Raw genomic sequence first — 20,821 nt, forward strand, 5'->3', positions numbered from 1 at the left:
AAGCATAAAAATAATAAAAAAGCACTCCTTGGTAGCAATACAGTACTGCTGCCCCAACTATCTTCATCTGCTCACTGGTCGCAGCATGACATGGAGTTAGTTTAGGGTTGTAAGGAGAACCTGCTAAACTCACTGAATGAGGATAGGTCCTAGGAGCAGTTAATGGTCAACTGCGGGAACCAAAAAAAAAGAGAGAAACACCTTTGAGGAACATGAGAACAATGTATCTATTGGGTTTGTTATGCTGTACAAGATATGTACTAACAGACTTCAGAAGAATGCTATGTGGCAATGTCTTTTTTTGGAGTTTGTTTGTGTTGCATTGACCTACACAAAGTAAACAGAGTTTCTTAAAGAATCTTTGGGTTAACTAGTAGCATCATCCAGTTAAATGACCTGCTCAGTGTCACACAGTATTCAGCTGAAGATGGACGGAACAAAGCCCAGTGCCCAGGTATGATGCTCACTAACAGCTAAGAGCAATAACCATCTATGCTGTATTGAGTGAAATATGACTTTAATAGACATCCCTCATTACTTCTCTTCTGACGTTCATAGGTTCATAGGTTGGTACTAGGCTATCGGCCCTAGGGCCTATACAAGCCTAGCCATAACAATTCCCTGGCTATTTTATGATCACTTTTATTAGCTACAGGTATTTCCTTTTATAAGAGATTGTATGTTTACTCTGGATATTACAAAAAAATGAAACAATTACATTGCAAATAAACAATGCAAGACAAGTAGAACAACATCTTGTTTGAAGCCAGAATGTAGTTTACGCAGTAGTGCGGTGGTGTTATGGTTTCGTCGTGTTTCGGAGTTTTGTTTGTTGTCGGTTGCAGGTATTGATGTTGTTTCACTCGGGCGTTCGGTCAGTTAAGTAGACCAGGTCCGGACCCAGTCTCCTTCTGGCAACAGCGCCCTCGAAAATAATAACCTCTTCTGACGCGAAGAAAACCGACAACGCGCGGACCCCACCGCCGGCCAGGCGGAAGGCTTGGGGTTGGGTGTGTAAGGAGTTAGGGGTTGGGGTGGTGTAATCATGTATTAATGTTTAAATTATTGTTTTTGCAACTCCCAGAATTTCTAATTGTTATTGTTCTCACAGCTACATGCATGACCATAAGCCATTTAATGGTGTATTGGAAGCTAAAGCTGACAGGTGGCACAGAAATTAACATTTCAAGGTTTAGCTCCTGTTGATATAATATAGTGTCTTGAGTTTCACCCATGATCACAAGGTATTCCCCATGGAAACATTACAAAAGAGGAAATTAATGTGTTTTCTGTTTAGAATATATTATTATGACTGTTTTTATAAGAAATTAAGTCTCACTTGTTTACCATTGGACTTTTTTAATATTACAGGAGGGCTGGCTGTCAGACTAACAAATGGCACAAACCGGTGCAATGGAATACTTGAAGTAAACATCTCTTCTGGGTGGAAACATGTATGTGCTAACAGCCAGAGTCTATCTTTTGCCAGCGTGGTCTGTGGAGAACTGCTGTGTGGTCAAGCATTATCAATTGAGAGCAATATATCATATGGAGGAAACATTGACTGGATTGCCCTTTCTGCAATCACTTGTAGTGGATATGAATCTTCTTTATCAAGTTGCAAAAATTACCCATGGGAGAAGAGCACCTGCAACTCATCACAAGATGTCACCATAGTGTGTTCAGGTACATGTTGTCCATCAAGAAAATGTATACCACTGATGCACAAAAAACATATAATTAAAGATAAGCTAACAATTTACATCAAGTAAAGTACATGTGTGTGTGTGTGTGTGTGTGTGTGTGTGTGTGTGTGTGTGTGTGTGTGTGTGTGTGTGTGTGTGTGTGTGTGAGCATAGTGAGTGTGCAAACTGTTTTGTGTACTGGTAGTGTTATGGAAATTATTTTTTTAAGGTAAGGTGCACAGTTTAGTATATAGTCAGGATGGGTCAGGATTAGGGTTATGATTAGGGTTAGCATGCGTTACTAAGGTGGAGCATGTTAACCTAAATGCTGCCTCTGCCTATAACATTAGCTATGAAGCTTATCTTAAACAAAACAAAAAAAAAATCTCAGCTGAATTTTGGTAGAGGTATGGTAAGTACATTGATAAAGGAAATGTGTTTCCTTTTTTGATGTACAGGGTTTTGGTTATCTGTATTGTGGGAATTATGGTCAACACATTTCATGTTTTGGGTTTCAGTTATTGTGGCCACATTCCAAAAAGAATTGCTCTCATTGGAAATGGTCACTTACACTGAGATAGTCTTTTGGAATTGGGCTCTTGATGTTACCTCCACCATTTAACCCAGAATGGCAGTTAGCACTTGTTCATAATTGTCAACATAACTCCGTAATCTCCAGAGTTCTGTTCATCCCCACCCAACTGTATTTTTTCTACATTAAACCATCCACAATCCCATTTCCCATTTTGCACATGGTGTCAGAGTGTCATTTCAGCAGTAACAATCTTCAAGAGCCATGGTTTACACTGCCAGGTAGCTAGCCCTGCCACAGTAGTTCTTCCACTCCACACACACCTATGGCCAATTTAGAGTGTTCAATCCACCTACTGAATGTGGGAGGAAACTGGAGCACCTGGAAGAAAGCCATGCAAACACAAGGAGGGCATGCAGACTCTGCACAGATGCAAATTCCCCACAGAAGGCACCCCAGCCAAGAATCAAAATGGGGAACTTCTTGCTGTGAGGCAACAACACTATCCACTGCACAACCGTGCCACCCATGGTGCTTTTTTTCTACACTGTCTAGTACAAAAAAGGACATTTCTCAAAAGTTTGGCAAATTATTTATTTATCTACATTTGCTTACTAGCAAAGTCCAATTGGTAACAGATCTCCCTTTCAGCAAAGGCCCAGGAAGAAAAGCTCCATGATTATGTTAAAGGTTCATATCCAGTTTATACAAAGCATGCACCTAGTATTATAATGCTGGACATACACACAGGCACACAGACACACACATACACACACACATACATACATACAGACACACATCACACACATACACACACACACACACACACACACACACACACACACACACACACACACACACACACACACACACACACACACACACACACACACACACACACACACACACACACACCTACATAACAAGAAAATCTATTTTTTACTTATTTATTACTTTTGTAAACTTGTAAAGTTGGACTGGGCTATGAACAACTCCTTTCTAGCAGAGATGAAAAGCTCCACATGCATACATTAACAAAAATACTTAGATGATATAACAATGTTCATAAATATCTACATAAATTAGAGCGACAGTCTTTAAGGAGGTAACAGATAGACAAGTATTGCATGTTATGGACATTGATGTTTCTTATTAAGCAGGAAAATAATAATAGTAGATTTGATGCATATAAACTAAAGTAAAGCCAGTTTAGTTAGTTAGTTCCTAGGTTCCTAGGTGTTTACTAGGCTAATGGCCCTGGAGCCTTTACAAACCTAGCCCATAGAAGTGTCCTGGCATAATGCTGCCCTAAGTTAGTTCCCAGTGTCTCTATCAAGTATGTTATGTTAAAGGTTCATATCCAGTTTATACAAAGCATGCACCTAGTATTATAATGCTGGACATACACACAGGCACACAGACACACACATACATACATACAGACACACAGCACACACATACACACACACACACACACACACACACACACACACACACACACACACACACACACACACACACACACACACACACACACACACACCTACATAACAAGAAAATCTATGTTTACTTACTTTTGAGAAATGTCCTTTTTTGTACTAGACAGTGTAGAAAAAAAGCACCATGGGTGGAACAAGGTTGGGAGGGTGGCCTAATGGTCAAGGCGTCTGCCTTATACACAAGAAGTGCAGGGTTTGAGTCTAAAATAGCTCACAAGGGCAGTTAGCCTAGTACTAATCTATGAATCAAAAGTAGAGCCACTGGAGTGATCCCCCGGGTGAATTTTCTATTACCCATCCACTCATCAAGATTTCTCTTGAAGAGGGTCAGCGAGGCACTCTATGAGAAGTCTATTCCAGAGCATGAGGAGTCTCTGAATGAGGAACCTGCCCCTCCAGCATGTTCTGTTGATTGTGGTAATGAGGCTGAGGTCTCTGGAGCATGTGGTGCGGAGGGATTGGGATTTCTTTAGATGTAGCATTTCTAACAGAGCTGGGACAGACATGACTTTGTAAGTCAAGCAGAGATCACCTCTAAGTATGTGATATGAGACAGAGAATAGCTGGAGTCGTTTGAGTGTGTCTGTATAGGACATGTGTTTAATTCCTAGGATCCTCTTCGTGAGGTACTTCTGTGGCCTCTCCAGCTGTTGCAGGTGTCTAGTGAGGTACATGCCAAATGGGGCATTATACTTGATGTTTGGTCTAATGAAGGAAGAGAAGAGCAAGACAATGACCTCTTTCTCCTTGGATGTAAAACCCTTGATAATGAGATGCGCCACATATAAGGACTTTATGACCACAGTGGCAATGTGGTGGTCAAAAAAGAGGTTGCTGTCAACCTGCATTCCCAGATCTCTTATAACACCTTCAGTGTTCAGTGGTCCCCCATTGATGTGGTAATTAGTGGGAACTGAGTTTTTACCAAAAGGGGTGACGATGCATTTTTTGGTGTTAAGCTTAAGGCCATGGTTTCGACACCAGTCAATGGTCTCAGTAAGGCCTTTCTGTAGGATGTCTGCATCATTTGTGGAGTTAATAATGGCTCCCAGTTTGCAGTCGTCTGTGAACTTGGTCAGCCAGAGTCACTTTGTGTTGGCCTGGACTTCTGAGAAGTAGATGCTGAACGGGAGAGGGCCCAGGACCGATCTCTGTGGGACTCCACTCGTAACTGGTCAGCAGTCTGACTTGGATTCCACTACTTTCACACTGTGTATTCTATCTGTGAGTCAATTTGCAACCCAGCTAGTGATATAGGGTTGATACCTAGTTTGGTGAGTTTAATCAATGATTCCTAAGTGAGGAATGGTATCAAAGGCTTTGACCAGATCGAGGTAGGCTGTATGCACTGCCTTATCTTCATCCACAGCCCTGGTGACTGACTCAAAGAAGTCAACCAGGTTGAGCAGGCATGATCTCCCTTTCACAAAGCAAATTGTGTGGGGGTCTAGAGTTTGGAGACTTCCTATATATTTGTTAATCAGGTCCATGGTGATGCGCTCCATAGCTTTACATATCAGACTCATCAGGCTAATGGGGTGATAATTCCCAAGGTCTGCAGTCGCTTCCCCTTTATGGAGTGGGATGACTGTAGCAGTGCTCTGTTTGGTAGGGACAAAACCCTGAGGTGAGGCTGTGACTGAACAGGGCACACAGATGTGGTGCCTGTTTGCTTTGTAGTTCATGTAGAACACAGCCAAGGATATTGTCGAGTCCCATGGAAGCTGTATTCTTGGCCTTGTTCAATGCAACTTTAACTTGTGCTATGGCAATGCTGGGTGCCTGGCATTCTTCTGGTATTGTGATTGGTCCTTTAGGGAGAGAGAGAGGGGTAAAGTTGGCACTGAATCTGTTGGCCAGTATGTTGGCAATATCTGTTGGCTCAGTATAGGAAGTACCATTTTGCAATATCTCAGAGCAAATCTGTTGCCATGGAGGTTCTTGATATAGCTATAGAAGGCTTTGTGATTATTATTAGTGTCTGCTAAAATTCTGCCTTCATAGCTGGCATTAGATGATTTGATGAGGAATCTCAACTTTTTGTTGAGGCTAATAAGGGAGTTTTTCTATTCTTGGGACTTCACCTTTTTCTGCAACAGTTTCTTCCTTCTGTTATAGAGTTTATTAATGGCAGGGGACTAAAATATTGGCTTTCTTTTTTGGAGGAGACTGTCTTGGTTCTGTTGGGTATGGCTAGTTCCCTGCATTTTTGTACATGTTCGCACAGTGCATTGGTGTATGATTTAGCAGTCATGCAGCTATTTTTCATTGGCATGGGTGCTGTAAAGTTAGCCACCTCTGTTTTTAGGATTCCAAAGACAGCTTTGGAGAAGTTTTTCAAGGTGGTTACCTTTACGGTGGGTGAGATGTGGATTTACATGATGATTAGCTTATGGTCGGATCTGACCAGGGAGGGATTGGCTATTGTTGTAGAGCAATGGTTGCCCATGTTAGTAACAACCAAGTCAAGGATGTTGCTTCCTCTAGTGGACATCAAAATGAGCTGGTGCAGGGCAATGGAATTGATGAATTCCAGGAAGCATTGGGCCAGTGTATTGGTGCTTGAGTGATCTTCCCAGTTGATGGAGGGGTAGTTGAAGTCTCCTAATAAGACAGTATTGATTGGACCGTGATAGATTCTAGGGTGCTTGGGAATGTGGAGTGAGAGTCTAGGGACATGGTTGGGGACCTATAGCAGGCTTTGACCTAGATCACCGTCTTACCCTATGTTAGTTGCACCTGAAGTATCTCAGATGCATTATGCTGTGCTACTAGTCTGGAGGTGTGCATATCCTTTATGAATATGTAGACACCACACCTTTGGAGCTTCAGTCCATGTTTCAGGGCAGAAAGGTGTGGAATGAGTTATAGCCTGGTAAAACAGGGTTGATTTCTACCACTTTAAACCAGGTCTTCGTTACAGCACAGATGTCGATGTTTTCCATTTTCAGGAGTGCTTCGAGTGAGTGCATCTTGAGATTTAGACTTCTAGTGTTGAGCAGCATGACCCTCAGATTGCATTTATAACTGTTGTGGTGGTAATTTGGTCTTTGGAACACTGCCTAAAAAAGGTACAATAGGGGTGGCAAGAGCCTTAGCCAGTACACGGCAACACAGGGGTGACAGATGCAAGCCATCTTTGGCAAAGCATTGAGATCTGTCAGTCATGTCATCCCAAGCAGAAAGATACTGGATCCCCTTAGAATGATACCAGAAACTTAGCCATTTGTTTAAGTCAATCATTTTTTGTTTGTACTGTGATATCATTCTGGGTGATGGAAGGATACTGCTCAGGGCTAGTGTCATACCTGCCTAGGCCATATTAACAGAGAGCTTCACCATGTCTCTTTTCATGTAGTCTAGGGAGGTGCATCTCAGGTCATTCACACCCACACAGACAATGAGAGAATCATACGTACATGTTGCGGAGTGCCCTGAGTGTGTGTGTTATGTGTTGGATTCTGGCACCTGATAGATAGCTGACTGTTACCTTCTCCTTATTCAACCTAGTAAGTGGGCCATCAGTGTGCCTCACTGTTGAGTCACCTATGATTAGTGTATTGGGCAAGGTGTTTAGCCTTAGAGGCTTAAGTTGAGGGGCACATTGTGGAGGCGAACTATGTGTACTGTGGTTTGTGCTGTGTTGTGGTAGTTGAATGCATTGCTGTTTTGGAGGTCTCTGCTGTTATGGGTAAATTTCTATTGAGAAGCCTCTGCGAGGATGGGTGTGTTGCTTGTGTTTTTATGTGAGAGCTGTAATAGTGGGTGTTCTGGAGGGCTGTGTGTTCCATGTGGTGTGGTGCAGGTGTTGACCTTCTCTTTTTGAGCAGCTAGTCCGTCTTGGCTGGAGAGTGCATAACTTCCAATTTGGTGATATAAGTGCACTTTTTGGTCACACATATGTATATATATATATATATATATATATATATATATGTGTATATATATATACATATCTATATATATCTATATATATATATATATATATATATATATATATATATATATATATAGATATATATATAGATATATATATATATATAGATAGATATATAGATAGATATATATAGATATATATAGATATAAAGATATATAGATAGATATATAGATATAGATAGATATATACACATGTATATACACACACAGACACACACACACACACACACACACACACACACACACACACACACACACACACACACACACAAGAGGGTTTGTGGTCTGCACTGTAGTGGCAGAACAGGTAGCTTACATCCTTCTAAGTTGGGAACTGCTGATTGAGGGCTCAGTGTCTGTTATTCTAAAAGTGTATTAATTCTGGTTTAAGCACTTGGGCTTTCAGGCCAGTTATTTTACTTTAAGAGGGTTCGTGGTCTGCACTCTTGTGGGAGGAAAGGCTGGACTCCGGCCTTCTGAGCTGGGAACTTCTGGTTAAAGGTTTATAGTGCATGCATAGCTGAACTGCTTCTTACTGAAATTGGTACACCTTGTTTGCTGTAGCAAAGACTAAATCCAGGCCTGCTGAATCTAGCTTTGTTTGTATAACTTGAGCACTAATCCAGGCATTATTTAAAGTATTCAATTGTATTTATTACTGCTTGGTAGTAACTTGATTAAAGTGTAGCTATCATTCTAAGTCTTTTGGATTAAGCACTTGAGCTTCAGACCAGTTGTTTTACATTAGGAAGTTTTGTGGCATGCACTGTGGTGGCAGGACAGGTAGCTTACATCCTTCTTAGTTGGGAACTGCTGATTGAGAGCTCAGTGTCTGTTATTCTAAAAGTGTATTAGTTCTGGTTTAAGCACTTGGGCTTCAGGCCAGTTATTTTACATTAAGAAGATTCGTGGTCTGCACTCTTGCGGGAGGAGAAGCTGGACTCTGACCTTCTGAGCTGGGAATTTCTGGTTAAAGGTTTATAGTGCCTGCATATTTGAACTGTTTCTTACTGAAATTGGTACACCTTGTTTGCTGTAGCATAGACTAGATCCAGGCCTGTTGAATCTAGCTTTGTTTGTATGCTTGTTGTTTGTTTGCTTGTTATTTCCCTGGAATGCTAATTCCACCTAAAACGTGGCTTTTCAGTGCTTCTGTGGATCCCTAGTGATATATGCATTGCTTACTGTACTTATTTCCTTGTTTCACTTGAAAGAAAGTTACTGTTTGTCATTTTTGCATTTAAGTTACCTGTAACACATTGCACTTAAGTTACCTGGCACTTGCTCACTAAGCAATTATATAAGTCAGCACTAAAAAATTAAAAGCACTACACCCTCACAAACTCCCCTTGAGTACCTTGTTCCCCACTGGCCCTTGTTTTCAATTATAAAGGAATTCCCAATACCATTCTAGCATGTCCAAAGGTAAGTTGTCAATATCCTCTCTGGTCCAGCTGGTGAATCTGGGAATCTTGAGGCAATGTTACAACTGCCTCATGTACACAGACAACCCTCTCCTCCTCCCAACAAATTCCAACACATGTGAGAGATGCAACCATATAGCCAAACTGGAGGCTAAGCTCTCTCAACTCAGTACTGGCATAACCAGTCAGGAGGAGAAGGAAACCACACTCACTACAATTCCAGTCTCACATAGACCTACCACGACAGCAAACCAAACACATAATCACACAAAAACATACTCGGAGGATCTAAATAAAGATCTGCCTAAGCAGCAGAGACCTCCAAAGCAGACACCCAAGCAACTGCTACCCCAAAACAAAACACGTGCAACACATATCTCACAAAGCCAGTGTGCCGAACAGTCACAGCCCTTAAGGCTAAACAACACACCTGATACACTTGTAATAGGTGACTCTATCGTCAGGCACACTGACGTCCCGCTCACCAGGCTGAACAAGGAGAAGGTCATGGTGAGCAGCCTGTCAGGTGCTAGGATCTGCCACATAACATAAGCACTCAGGTCACTCCAAGGCAAGTACAAATATGATTCAGTCATTGTCCATGCTGGTGTGAATGACCTGAGACGTACCTCCCTGGACTACGTGAAAAGAGACATAGAGGAGCTCCCTGAGCATGTAGCCCAGGCCAGTATGACCCTGACCTTGAGTAGCATCTTACCCTCACCAAGAATGATGCCACAATATGAAGACAAGATGATCAATTTCAACAATTGGCTTAAGTATTGGTGTCATTCAAAGGGGATCCAATGCCTGTCAGCCTGGGATGATATGCTCGACAAGCCATGATGCTTCGCTAAGGACGATTTGCAACTGTCACCCCTGGGCTTTCAGATATTGGCAAAGGCTCTTGCTAACCCCATAGTATCTTTTTTAGGCAAGGCTCAAAAGACAAACCCACCTCCATAGGTATCACAAGGGATAAGAGTAATGTACTCAACGCCAGAAGTCTAAACCTCAAGATGCATGCACTCAAAACTCTCCTTAGCATGGAGAACATCGATATCTGTGCAGTAACAGAAACCTGGTTCAGGGCTCCCGAGAGCACCCCAGCACTACCAGGTTATACCTCATACCATGCTTTTCGACCCCAAAACTTGGACCGAACTACAAAAGGAGGAGGAGTATCAATATTCATCAAAGATACCCACACCTCCAGGTTGGTGGCACAGCACAAAACATCAGAGACTATCCATGTGCAACTAACAGTGGGTAAAACTGCCTTCCAGTTTATAGCCTGCTACAGACCACCCTCCCAAACCCAGGAACCCCACTCAGCCTTCCTGAGAACACTGGAAAATATGAAGGTCTCTCCAAACACCATTATATTGGGTGACTTCAACTACCCAAACATAGACTGGGAGCATTACTCTAGCTCCAACACCCTAGCCCAAAGGTTCCTAGAATTCATAAACTCAAATGCTATGAAACAACTTGTTACCACTCCCACAAGAGGGGAAAACATACTGGACCTAATCATCGCCAACATGGGGAATCTATGCTCCAGACCAGAAGTGTATCCCTCACTGGTAAGATCAGACCATAAACTAATCCAACTGGATATTAACATCCCGACCTCACCCAGTGCCCAGAGAACCACAGTGAAAAACTTCTCTAAAGCAAATTTCACACTCATCAAAACCGAGGTGGAATCCTTCAAAGCCCCCGGGCCTGAGGAAAATACGGCCCAGACCACAGAATCCTTTATAAATGCATTCTATGAACACCTTCAGGAATGCATGGATCATGCAATCCCAAATAAAACCAAGACCCAATCCTCCAAAGGCAGACGTCCTGTCTGGTGGACCCCAGCCATAAACAAACTATACAATAGAAGGAGGAAGCTACTACATGATAGAGCAAAATCCCAAAAAGGGAACGCATCTCTGATCAGTATTAGCAAAAAACTATGGGCACTCATAAAATCGTCGAAGGCCAGCTTCGAGAGAAAAATTGCACAGGACACTAAGAATAAGCACAAGGCTTTCTTTAGTTATGTTAGGAACCTGGGTAGGAATTCCCAGATATGCTCAGAATTAGTCCAAAATGACAAAAAATACACCGAACCCACAGACATTGCCAACATCCTAGCTGACATGTTCAGCGCAAACCCCCCCCCCACCACCAAAAGGGCTCAGGTAAGAGCCACTCTCTCCAAAGCAAAAAACACAGCATCAATGGGACCAGACGGTGTCCCGGGCTGTGTCCTACATGAACTCCAAGAATAGCTAAACCCAAACATAAAACTATTGTTCAATCTCAACCTTACTACAGGATATGTACCCAAAGAGTGGCGTACAGCAACAGTGGTCCCTCTCCACAAAGGTGGTACCCTGGAAACTATCGCCCCATAAGCCTGACTAGCTTGGTCTGCAAAGCTATGGAAAGGATCATCATGGACCTCATAAATAAAGATATTGGGGACCTAGAGACACTGGATCCTACCCAGTTTGGCTTTGTTAAGGGCAGATCCTGCCTCTTAAACCTGGTCAACTTCTTTGAAACTGTCACCAAGGCCATTGACGAACAGAAGGTGGTCCACACAGCCTACCTGGACCTCGCAAAAGCCTTCGATACAATACCCCACTCGGGCATTATAGATAAGATCACCAGCTTAAATATAAACCCCTATGTCACCAGATGGGTTGCAAACTGGCTCAAGGACAGAACCCACATGGTTAGAATTGCTGGATCCATGTCAGACTCCAAACCAGTTACAAGTGGCGTCCCACAAGGCTCAGTCCTGGGACCTCTCTTGTTCAGTATATATTTCTCGGAGGTACAGGCCAACACGAAAGGACTGTGGCTGACCAAGTTTCCAGATGACTGCAAACTGGGCACCATAATCGACTCTCCAGCCGACACAAGCATCCTCCAAAAGGGCCTCATAGAAACAGACAAATGGTGCCAGAGCCATGGCCTCACACTAAACACCAAAAAGTGTATAGTCATCCACTTTGGCAAAAACAAAGTGCCCACAAATTACCACATAGGTGGTAATCCATTAAGTACAGAAGAAGTAATTAGGGACCTGGGGACCCAAGTTGATAGCAATCTCTCATTTGACAACCACGTGGCCAAAGTGGTTAGAAAAACATTTTATATAGCCCACCTAATCATGAAGGGATTCACATCTAGATCAGGGGAGGTCATCGTGCCTCTTTACTCATCCCTCATCAGGCCCATAATTGAGTACAATGCCCCTTTTGGGATGTACCTTACCAAACACCTGCAACAACTGGAAAGACCCCAAAAGTACCTTACCAAGAGGATCAAATGGCTCAAACAGATGCCATATGCTGCCCGGTTAAAGAAACTCCAGCTCTACTCAGTGGCATACCGCCTGCTCAGAGGTGATCTGTGCCCGATGTATAAAGCCATGTCCAACCCAGAATTAAGGGACATGCTCCACCTCAAAAAATCCAAATCCCATCGAGCTACGCTCAAGAGACTTGAACCTCAGCACTGAAATAAATAGGACATGCTGGAGGGACAGATTCATAACCCAGAGGCTCCCTTCACTCTGGAATAAAATCCCAGTCCAGGTTAGGCAGAGTCCCTCACTGACTCTCTTCAAGAGGAATCTTGATGAGTGGATGGGAGATCATAGGTTTACCCCGGGTATCACTTCTGTGTCACTGTTAGACAGAGGCACAGTATACTAACCTTGAAAAAGGGCATAACAAAATTAATTTAAAATGGGTGGCGAAAGCCAAACATACTCTGGCTAGGCTTATAAATGCCCTAGGGAAGATAGCCTAGTATGAACCTATGAACCTATGAACCTATATATATATATATATATATATATATATATATATATATATATATATATATATATATATATATATAGGAGCACTACAGAATCCTGAAAGCCCAAAATCCTGAGACCAAAATCTTGAAAGTTCAAAATACTGAAAACTCAAAATACTGAAAACACAAAGGATACCAACACTTACTATATTCCAGTACAAGTACATACAGAAACATATTACCCTTCAACTATATGCAGGGGGCAAGTCCCCCTGCAGCCCCCATGTGGGGTCTGTGCCCCCACACCCCCTGCTACTTAAATATATCAACTCTGAGATTGCATTTCACTACACCAAGTGCAATCTTATAGTTGACATTTTTAAGTAGCAGGGGGTATGGCGGGTGCAGCCCCCCACATGGGGGGTGCAGGGGGGCTTGCCCACTGCTTATACTTGGAGAACAGTAATATAATTTGTGTTTTCTTTTTTTCTTTATGCACTTGTGCTGGAATGTAATGAGTGTTGGTATCCTGTGTGTTTTCAGGATTATAATATATATATATATATATATACATAGATATGGTTATAGATATACAAGCTGCTGAGTGACAAGAAAGTTAAAAACAAATGAAGAGTATGTTGGTATGTTGGGCTGTGCCAAACTTTGCAGAGAATACAGAGGAGATATCATCAGAGTTGCCTGAAGTTATGGAGGGTGAGATTAGTTTTGGAAGTGGAGTAACTTAGAGTGACAGAGATGTGAAACTAGTTTAAGTTAGTAGGAAAAGGGATATGTAGGGTGAGACAATAGTGAAAGGAAGTTGGAGGAAAGGAAAAACGTAAGGGAAGCTAAATTATTGTGAGAAATAAGGAGAGGCATACGCTGGGTAAAGAGTGGGTGTGGGGTGAGATAGTAACTCAGAGATTGTAATTCAGAGATAATTCAACTTCAGATTCATATTCAGGAGGAGTCGGCTGGATCTCTACTGGAAGGAAGAGGAAAAGTGGAAACAGGTCTATTTTGTGAAGTACAGGTGGGTTGAGTTTGAGGAAATAGGGTGGAGTTAAAGTAGTGACATGGTACGGTCCATATTAGTTCATACTGGGCTTTCCTTCACATTTAACACATGTGATTGTGTTTATTGTATGCGTATCTGTACTTGAGCAGGGGATTGCAGACGATGGAGTACAGACTAGGAAAGACAGCATGGTGGAAATGAGAAAAAGAACTGGTTTACCATTTGGTGCTTGAGGGGAGTTACACTGCTGTTGTCCGCAGAGATAAAAACAAAAAAAATGTACACTTTATTCAGCTGTTTTACTGTAATTGTATTCTTCATATTTTGTTACCTTATTTTTGCTGTGTGCTCTTAAGTGTTCAAGTGCTTTTATTCTGTTGCATTTATTACTGTTTGCTAGTAGCCTGATTAAATGTATCTGTTATTCTATGCATTTTAGCTTTGGTTTTAGAACTTGTGCTTCAGGCCAGTTACTTTACATTTAAGAAGGTTTTTGTGGTCTACAGTGTTGTGGACAAACCCTTATCAAAACCCTCTCTCCATAAGTCAGCCCAAGCATTTGGAACACTATGTCTGGACAATTCTCATCAGTTTCCCCTGCCAACCTGGTAAACATGGGCATACTAAGACAGTGTAGCAACTGCCTCATGTTTACTGACAACCCTCTTCTCCAAGCGCATAATTCTTCCACCTGTGAGAAATGCATGTGCATCAGTAACCTGGAGCCCATGCTCTCTCACGCCACAGTCAGTACTCCTGACAAAGAGGAGATTGCCAGCACAAACATCACACCACTCATATCACATAGTCAAGCACAACACCCACACACACTTATGCACAGATCTTCAACAAAAACTTACCTAAACAGCAGAAACCTCCAAAACACACACAAACATTCCACACACAACACCAAACACATCACACACAGCAAACAACACAACAGTGGCTCACAAACACAGCCCATAAAGCAAAACAATAAACCATCACGGCCCAAAAGACATAACAATAAACCAAACACACTAGTCATTGGTGACTCAATTGTGAGACACACCGATGTACCCTTCATCAGGCTCGACAACGAGAAGGTCATGGTCAGTTGTCTGTCTGGTTCCAGAATCAGCCACATCATATATGCACTTAAGTCTCTCCACAACAAGTACAATTATGACTCTGTTATTGTACATGTTGGTGTGAATGACTAGAGATGTACCTATCTGGACTACATGAAGACAGACATTATTGAACTCTCAGAGTATGTGTTCCAGGTCGATATGACCCTAGCCCTAAGCAACGTCCTACCTTCATCAAGAATGATACCACAATACCAACAAAAAATAATTGACTTCAACAATTGGCTTAGTTTCTGGTGTCATTCCAAGGGGATCCAGTATCTGTCTGCCTGGGATGACATGGTTGACAGGCTTCAATGCTTTGCCAGAGATGGTCTTCACCTGTCACTACTGGGTTTTCAGATCCTGGTCAAGGCTCTTGCCTCCCCCATTGTGCCTTTTTTAGGCAATGTCCCAACGATAAACCTTCCAACATAAAAGATCTATTGAAAAGCAAATTGAAGGTCATGCTGCTTAACACTAGGAGCCTTAACCTGAAAATGGACTCACCGGAAGCCCTCCTTGCACTGGAAGCTGCTGATGTCTTTGTGGTCACGGAAACTTGTTTCAGGGCTGCAGAAGTATCCCTGCCTTACCAGGCTATACCTCATTCCACACATTCCAACCCCAAAATGAGGTCAGGAAGATGAAGGGTAGTGGAGTCTCTATCTTCATTAAGGACAGGCACACCTTCAGACTGGTTTGCCAGAATAATGCACTGTAAGTACTCCAGGTACAACTGTCATTTGGGAAGACACCCATCCAAGTTACAGCTAGCTAGCTATAGACCCCTCTCCATTACTCAGGACACACACTCCTCTTACCTGGATCTACTTGACTCCGTCAAGGTTCCCCCTAACACCCTGATCCTTGGTGACTTCAGCTACCCCACCATAGACTGGGTAAACTACTCTTGCACTAATGCACTCTCACAATGGTTCCTTGACTTCATCAATTCTAATGCACTAGACCAGCTCGTCTCATCCCCCATGAGGGGAGATAACATTCTGGACTTGGTTGTCACCAACATGGGCTACTGCTGCAACACTCCCATAGTATGTTTTTCCCTGGTGAGATAAGATCATCGGACTGTCTCATTGAAATTTCTATCCCACCCAACCTTCCCCCACCCAGCCATAATCAAGCTAAAAAACTTCTCAAAATTTGACTGAAACCTCCTAAGGGAGGGTATCAGTAGCTTCACATCACCGCCTCCCTCACAGGATGCAGACAACTATGCTGAACAGTATGCCAGTGCAGTATACAAGCATCTGTACAACTGCATGGAACAGAGCTAAAACCTGCTCCTCAAGGAAACACAAACCTGTTTGGTGGACATCCTCTATCAAAAGGCTTTACTACAAAAGGAAGAAACCTTTGTATTACTATTTACTTGTTATTTTAGTGTCTTAGTTTAGTTTATTAGTTTTTTTCGGGGGCCTCTGAAAAAAAAAATGATGTATATCCAGCTCACTATGGCAACAAAATAAAAAAATAAAAAATAAAAATAAAAAAACTGTTGTCCAAGGGTAAAAAGGAACATATTCCAAATTGGAAGAACTTCCTCCTTAGTCTCAACAAGCAAATTAGATCACTAGTGAAAACCTCCAAGTCCAATTATGAATCGAAATTAGCCTCCATAACAAAGGGAAACCATAAAGTCTTCTTCAGCTACTTCAGGAACTTCCATGGCAAAGGCCAGGTTTGTTCTGAATTAGTACTTAACAGTATCACTTACACTGATCCTGTTGACTTAGCCAACCTGCTAGGAGATAGGTTTAGTGTAAACATCACCCCCCGTCCCCACCAAGGCCCTTTTAACATCACTAATACTTGTCCCGCACCTCACATCTCTGTAGATCAAGTATTACAGGCCCTTTTCAAGGCAACAAACACAGCTTCCATTGGATCTGATAGTATCCCGGATTGTATTCTGCACCATTTCCAGCAAGAACTGGCTTTGCCATTGAGCACTCTATTTAACCATAGCCTAAGTACAGGCTTCATTCCAGCAGAGTGGACAACTGCCATTGTCACCACCTTGCACAAAGGTGGTGCCACTTCTGACCCTGAAAATTACCACCCCATTAGCTTGACAAGTCTGATCTGTAAAGCTATGGAGCATATTATTATGGATCTCTTAAACAAGGACATATGCAATCTCCAAGCACTTGACCCCACCCAGTCCGAATTCGTCAAGGGCAGATCTTGACTGTTGAAATTGGTGGACTTCTTTGACACTGTCACCAAGGCCTTGGATGAGGGAAAGTCAGTACACACAGCTTACCTTCACTTGGCCAAGGCCTTTAACACAATATCCCACTTGGGCATCATAGAAAAGCTAACACAACTTGGCGTAAATCCCTATCTCATCAGGTGTGTGACCAGCTGGCTCACCAACAGGACCCTCAAAGTCAAAATAGGCACCTCCGCCTCCGATAGCAGACCTGTTACTAGTAGAATTCCCCAGGGATTTGTCCTGGGACCCCTACTGTTTGGCATCTATTTCTCAGAGGTCCAGGCAAAGACAAAAGGCCTGTGGCTAATCAAGTTTGTGGTCGACTGTAAGTTGGGTGCTCTCATTGACTCCCCAAATGATGTTAACTTACAGCAAGAGGATCTCACAGAAACTAATGACTGGTGCCAATTTCATGGCCTTAAGCTAAATGCAAAATAATATATCACCATACCATTCAGCAAAAACACGACCCCTACTGATTACCACATTGATGGCAACCCCCTAAGCACACAACCCGTGGTGGGAGACCTGGGCACTCAGGTTGATAACAACTTCACATTCGATCATCGTGTAGCAGCAATGGTCAGAAAAGCCTTTTACTTGGTTCAGCTCATAAGTAATGGGATTGCAACTAGAAAAGAAAGGAGGTTATTACCTCTCTATGTTCTTCGCTCATTCGACCGATAATTGAGTATAATGCCCCGTTTGGGATGTACTTCTCCAAACATCACCAACTGGAAAGACCATTGAAATACCTCACAAAGAGTATTCATGGCCTCCAACACCAGTCCTACGCAGACAGGCTCAAATCACTATCACTCTACTTGGTATAGTACAGATTGCTCAGGGTTGATCTGTGTCTTGCCTTCAAGGCAATTTCAGACCCTGCCCTACTAGAGATGCTCCATATCCATAAGTCTAAGTCCTCACACACTGCCCACTCAAAAGGCCTGAATCTAATATGCGACATCAACAAAACCTGCTGGAGAGACAGGTTTGTCTACCAGAGGCTGCCCCATCTCAGGAATAGACTTCCCATACACGTCAAACAGAGTGGCTCGCTGACTCTCTTCAAATGCAACCTTGATGAGTGGATGGGAAACAGCAAATTTGTCCGAGGGGTTCTACCTGTGTCCCTTATTGACAGGGGTGACAGGTGCTGACTGAAATTTCCTTTTTGGGGATAAAATCTTGGCTTGGCTTGTAAGGGCCCCAGAGCCATTGGCCTAGTAACCTCCTATGATCCTATGAACTAGAAGTTTTGGAAGAAGGATACTAGTTTGAAGGAGCAGCATTTTGAGTGGTAGAAAAGTGTTGTGGAAAGAGTATGTAAAACAAAATTCAAATAGGTAGATTGTGTAGAAAATCGGATGATGGGGAGATTCATACCTCTCAACTGTACAGATTTTAGAAGAATGTCCAGATTTATGCCTCATATTTTTGGTCTGTTTTTTTTTCATAAAATTGTGCTTTTTCTGACAAATGTGTGGCAAACCATTATAGATTAAAGTTAGAAAATAATGACATACATTTGAGTTTCAGATTTCATACTCTTCAGAAAATTCATGCCAATGCAAAACCTGTTATTTTATAAACTTTCTAAGTTTGTAAAAGCAATATTTAAAAATTGTCCCTATTTTTGGACCTTTGTACCTCTTCTGTTTATGGCTTTGTCCAGATTTCTTGCTCTAAGAGGGTGAAAGGTATGCTGGAGATATGTTGGGTTAAGTGGTTTTAAGCAGTAAATTGAAGAATGATAGAGGATTTTGTAAATGCTGTGATAGTGGATTAGGCTTATGGGGAAGATCTAGTTAAGAGAAAAATGAGGAATAGAGGTTTACTATGTGTCTGTGAGTATAGTTGTATGTTGGGGAGGTTTAAGTAGTACAAACCTGAAATAGTTTCACATGGTGTGTTGTGGAATTAGATGGCTGGCATGTTAAAAGGGTTTATATTATGTTATCAAAAAAAAGGTTCTTCGAACATGTCTTCGCCAACAGAGACGACTCTAATCTCCGAATGGCCACTTCAGTAAATTTTTTCCCAGAGGGAAAAAAATTGCTTGGCCAAACAAAACAAACTTTCCAACTCTACAAAGTAAGAGGCTTGACCCCTCCCACACCCCCGATGTAGGTGGTTGTGCTCCCCATACCCCCCTAACTAAATATACCAACTCTGAGATAGCATTATATTGGGGAAAAGGCAAATCCCAGACAACGGCCAAGCATTTTCCCCCTGGGAAAACATTTGCCAAAGTGGCCATTTGGAGGTTAGTGTTTTTGCTGTTTATTGGTTGATAAAGACATGCTCGATGAACAAGTTTTTCGATAACGTAATATAGACCCTGTTAAACAGTGTGTGGGAAAAGAAAGTGAAATATTTCTGAATATTAAAGATAAGGTTGTACAGATAAATTATACTGTAAATTAAACAGCTAAAACAATTAAAAGCTGCATAAAAGGTAGAACAAATATAACCTAACAGATGCAAGTTGATTTACAAGTTTCTGCAGAGATAAAGATTACTGTTATGCGGCAGCACTACCAGGCATAAGTTATGAATATGGGTGGGAGAAAGAAAGTTAAAAAAAATATGGCCTAAGGAAATAGGGTATTGCAACAGAAAATGGATTATTAAGAAAAATTAGGGGTGTTTGCTAGATCCAGAACACTGCATGTTATTTGAGGGTAAAATACCAAGCACTTCTCTGAGAAACACTTTGACAGAAGCAAAGTTCAAGGGTGTCACAAATATTTATGCCTGATGAGATAGTACCTGATCTGCAGAAACTGATTACCATTTGTGTTACTATCCCTAAACTGATTTGATCCACTGGAAAAGGGGTGCACTACATGGTTTTGTATCACCCCGCAGAGCAACACACAGTGTTCTACTAGCTGCATGATATATACATTGACTACAACAGACGTATAACTTGACTTTGGTGGAGGTTTGAATCAAGAAAGGCAGAAATAAAGTGTTATAAAGAAAACTCACTTGGTGTACAAACTAAGTATGATGAAAACTTGTGTAAGTAGAATCTCATTTGCTGCTTACCAAGTATGTGTGAATGTGATCACATTACTAATGGCAGCTCTTGTCAATGCTTTTTAAAATCAAAAATGACAAAACTATAACAGAGTAATGTGTGTGCACATTTTCCTAGCCAGCAATACCTACCACTTAAATATGTTTTAAAGTGTACAGAGCCATATGTTTTGTACACTGCATTTAATTCTTTCTGTGTGCTCTTCTGATTTTAATGTTTTCATAATTCTGGGTATATTTATTCTGTTCATTGTTGTTCATATGTTATCTGCAGGAGACCAGTTGTCTGTATGTAGTCTGCAGCTGGTGTACTTGTCTGGTTTTCTCTCTTCCATTTGGCTAATGCTTTTGTAACAGAATCAGGTTTTGCACACAACCACATCTAACTACATGCAGAACTGCTTCATGTCTTCCTTTCTGTATTTGATGTGCCTTCACAGAAATCACATATGATATCCTACTTTCAATCTGCGTGAAAAATGAATTGGAGTGTAACCTTTCTTTGCGGCCATGTGCTTTAT

General features: G+C 41.9%; 1 protein-coding gene across 1 annotated transcript in view; it reads left to right on the top strand.

Annotated features, from left to right (window-relative positions):
* The window catches only part of LOC122809101 (deleted in malignant brain tumors 1 protein-like), a gene marked incomplete at its 3' end in the record, with an annotated part of 811,935 nt that overhangs the window by 519,124 nt on the left and 271,990 nt on the right, over positions 1–20,821 (top strand). The window contains 1 exon segment of the mRNA XM_044080344.1: positions 1,372–1,686. Within this exon segment, the coding sequence (XP_043936279.1) occupies positions 1,372–1,686 (315 nt within the window).

Source organism: Protopterus annectens, chromosome 1.part1 (genome assembly GCF_019279795.1).
Source record: "Protopterus annectens isolate FY-2018-M chromosome 1.part1, PAN1.0, whole genome shotgun sequence".
Taxonomy (NCBI): Eukaryota; Metazoa; Chordata; order Ceratodontiformes; family Protopteridae; genus Protopterus; species Protopterus annectens.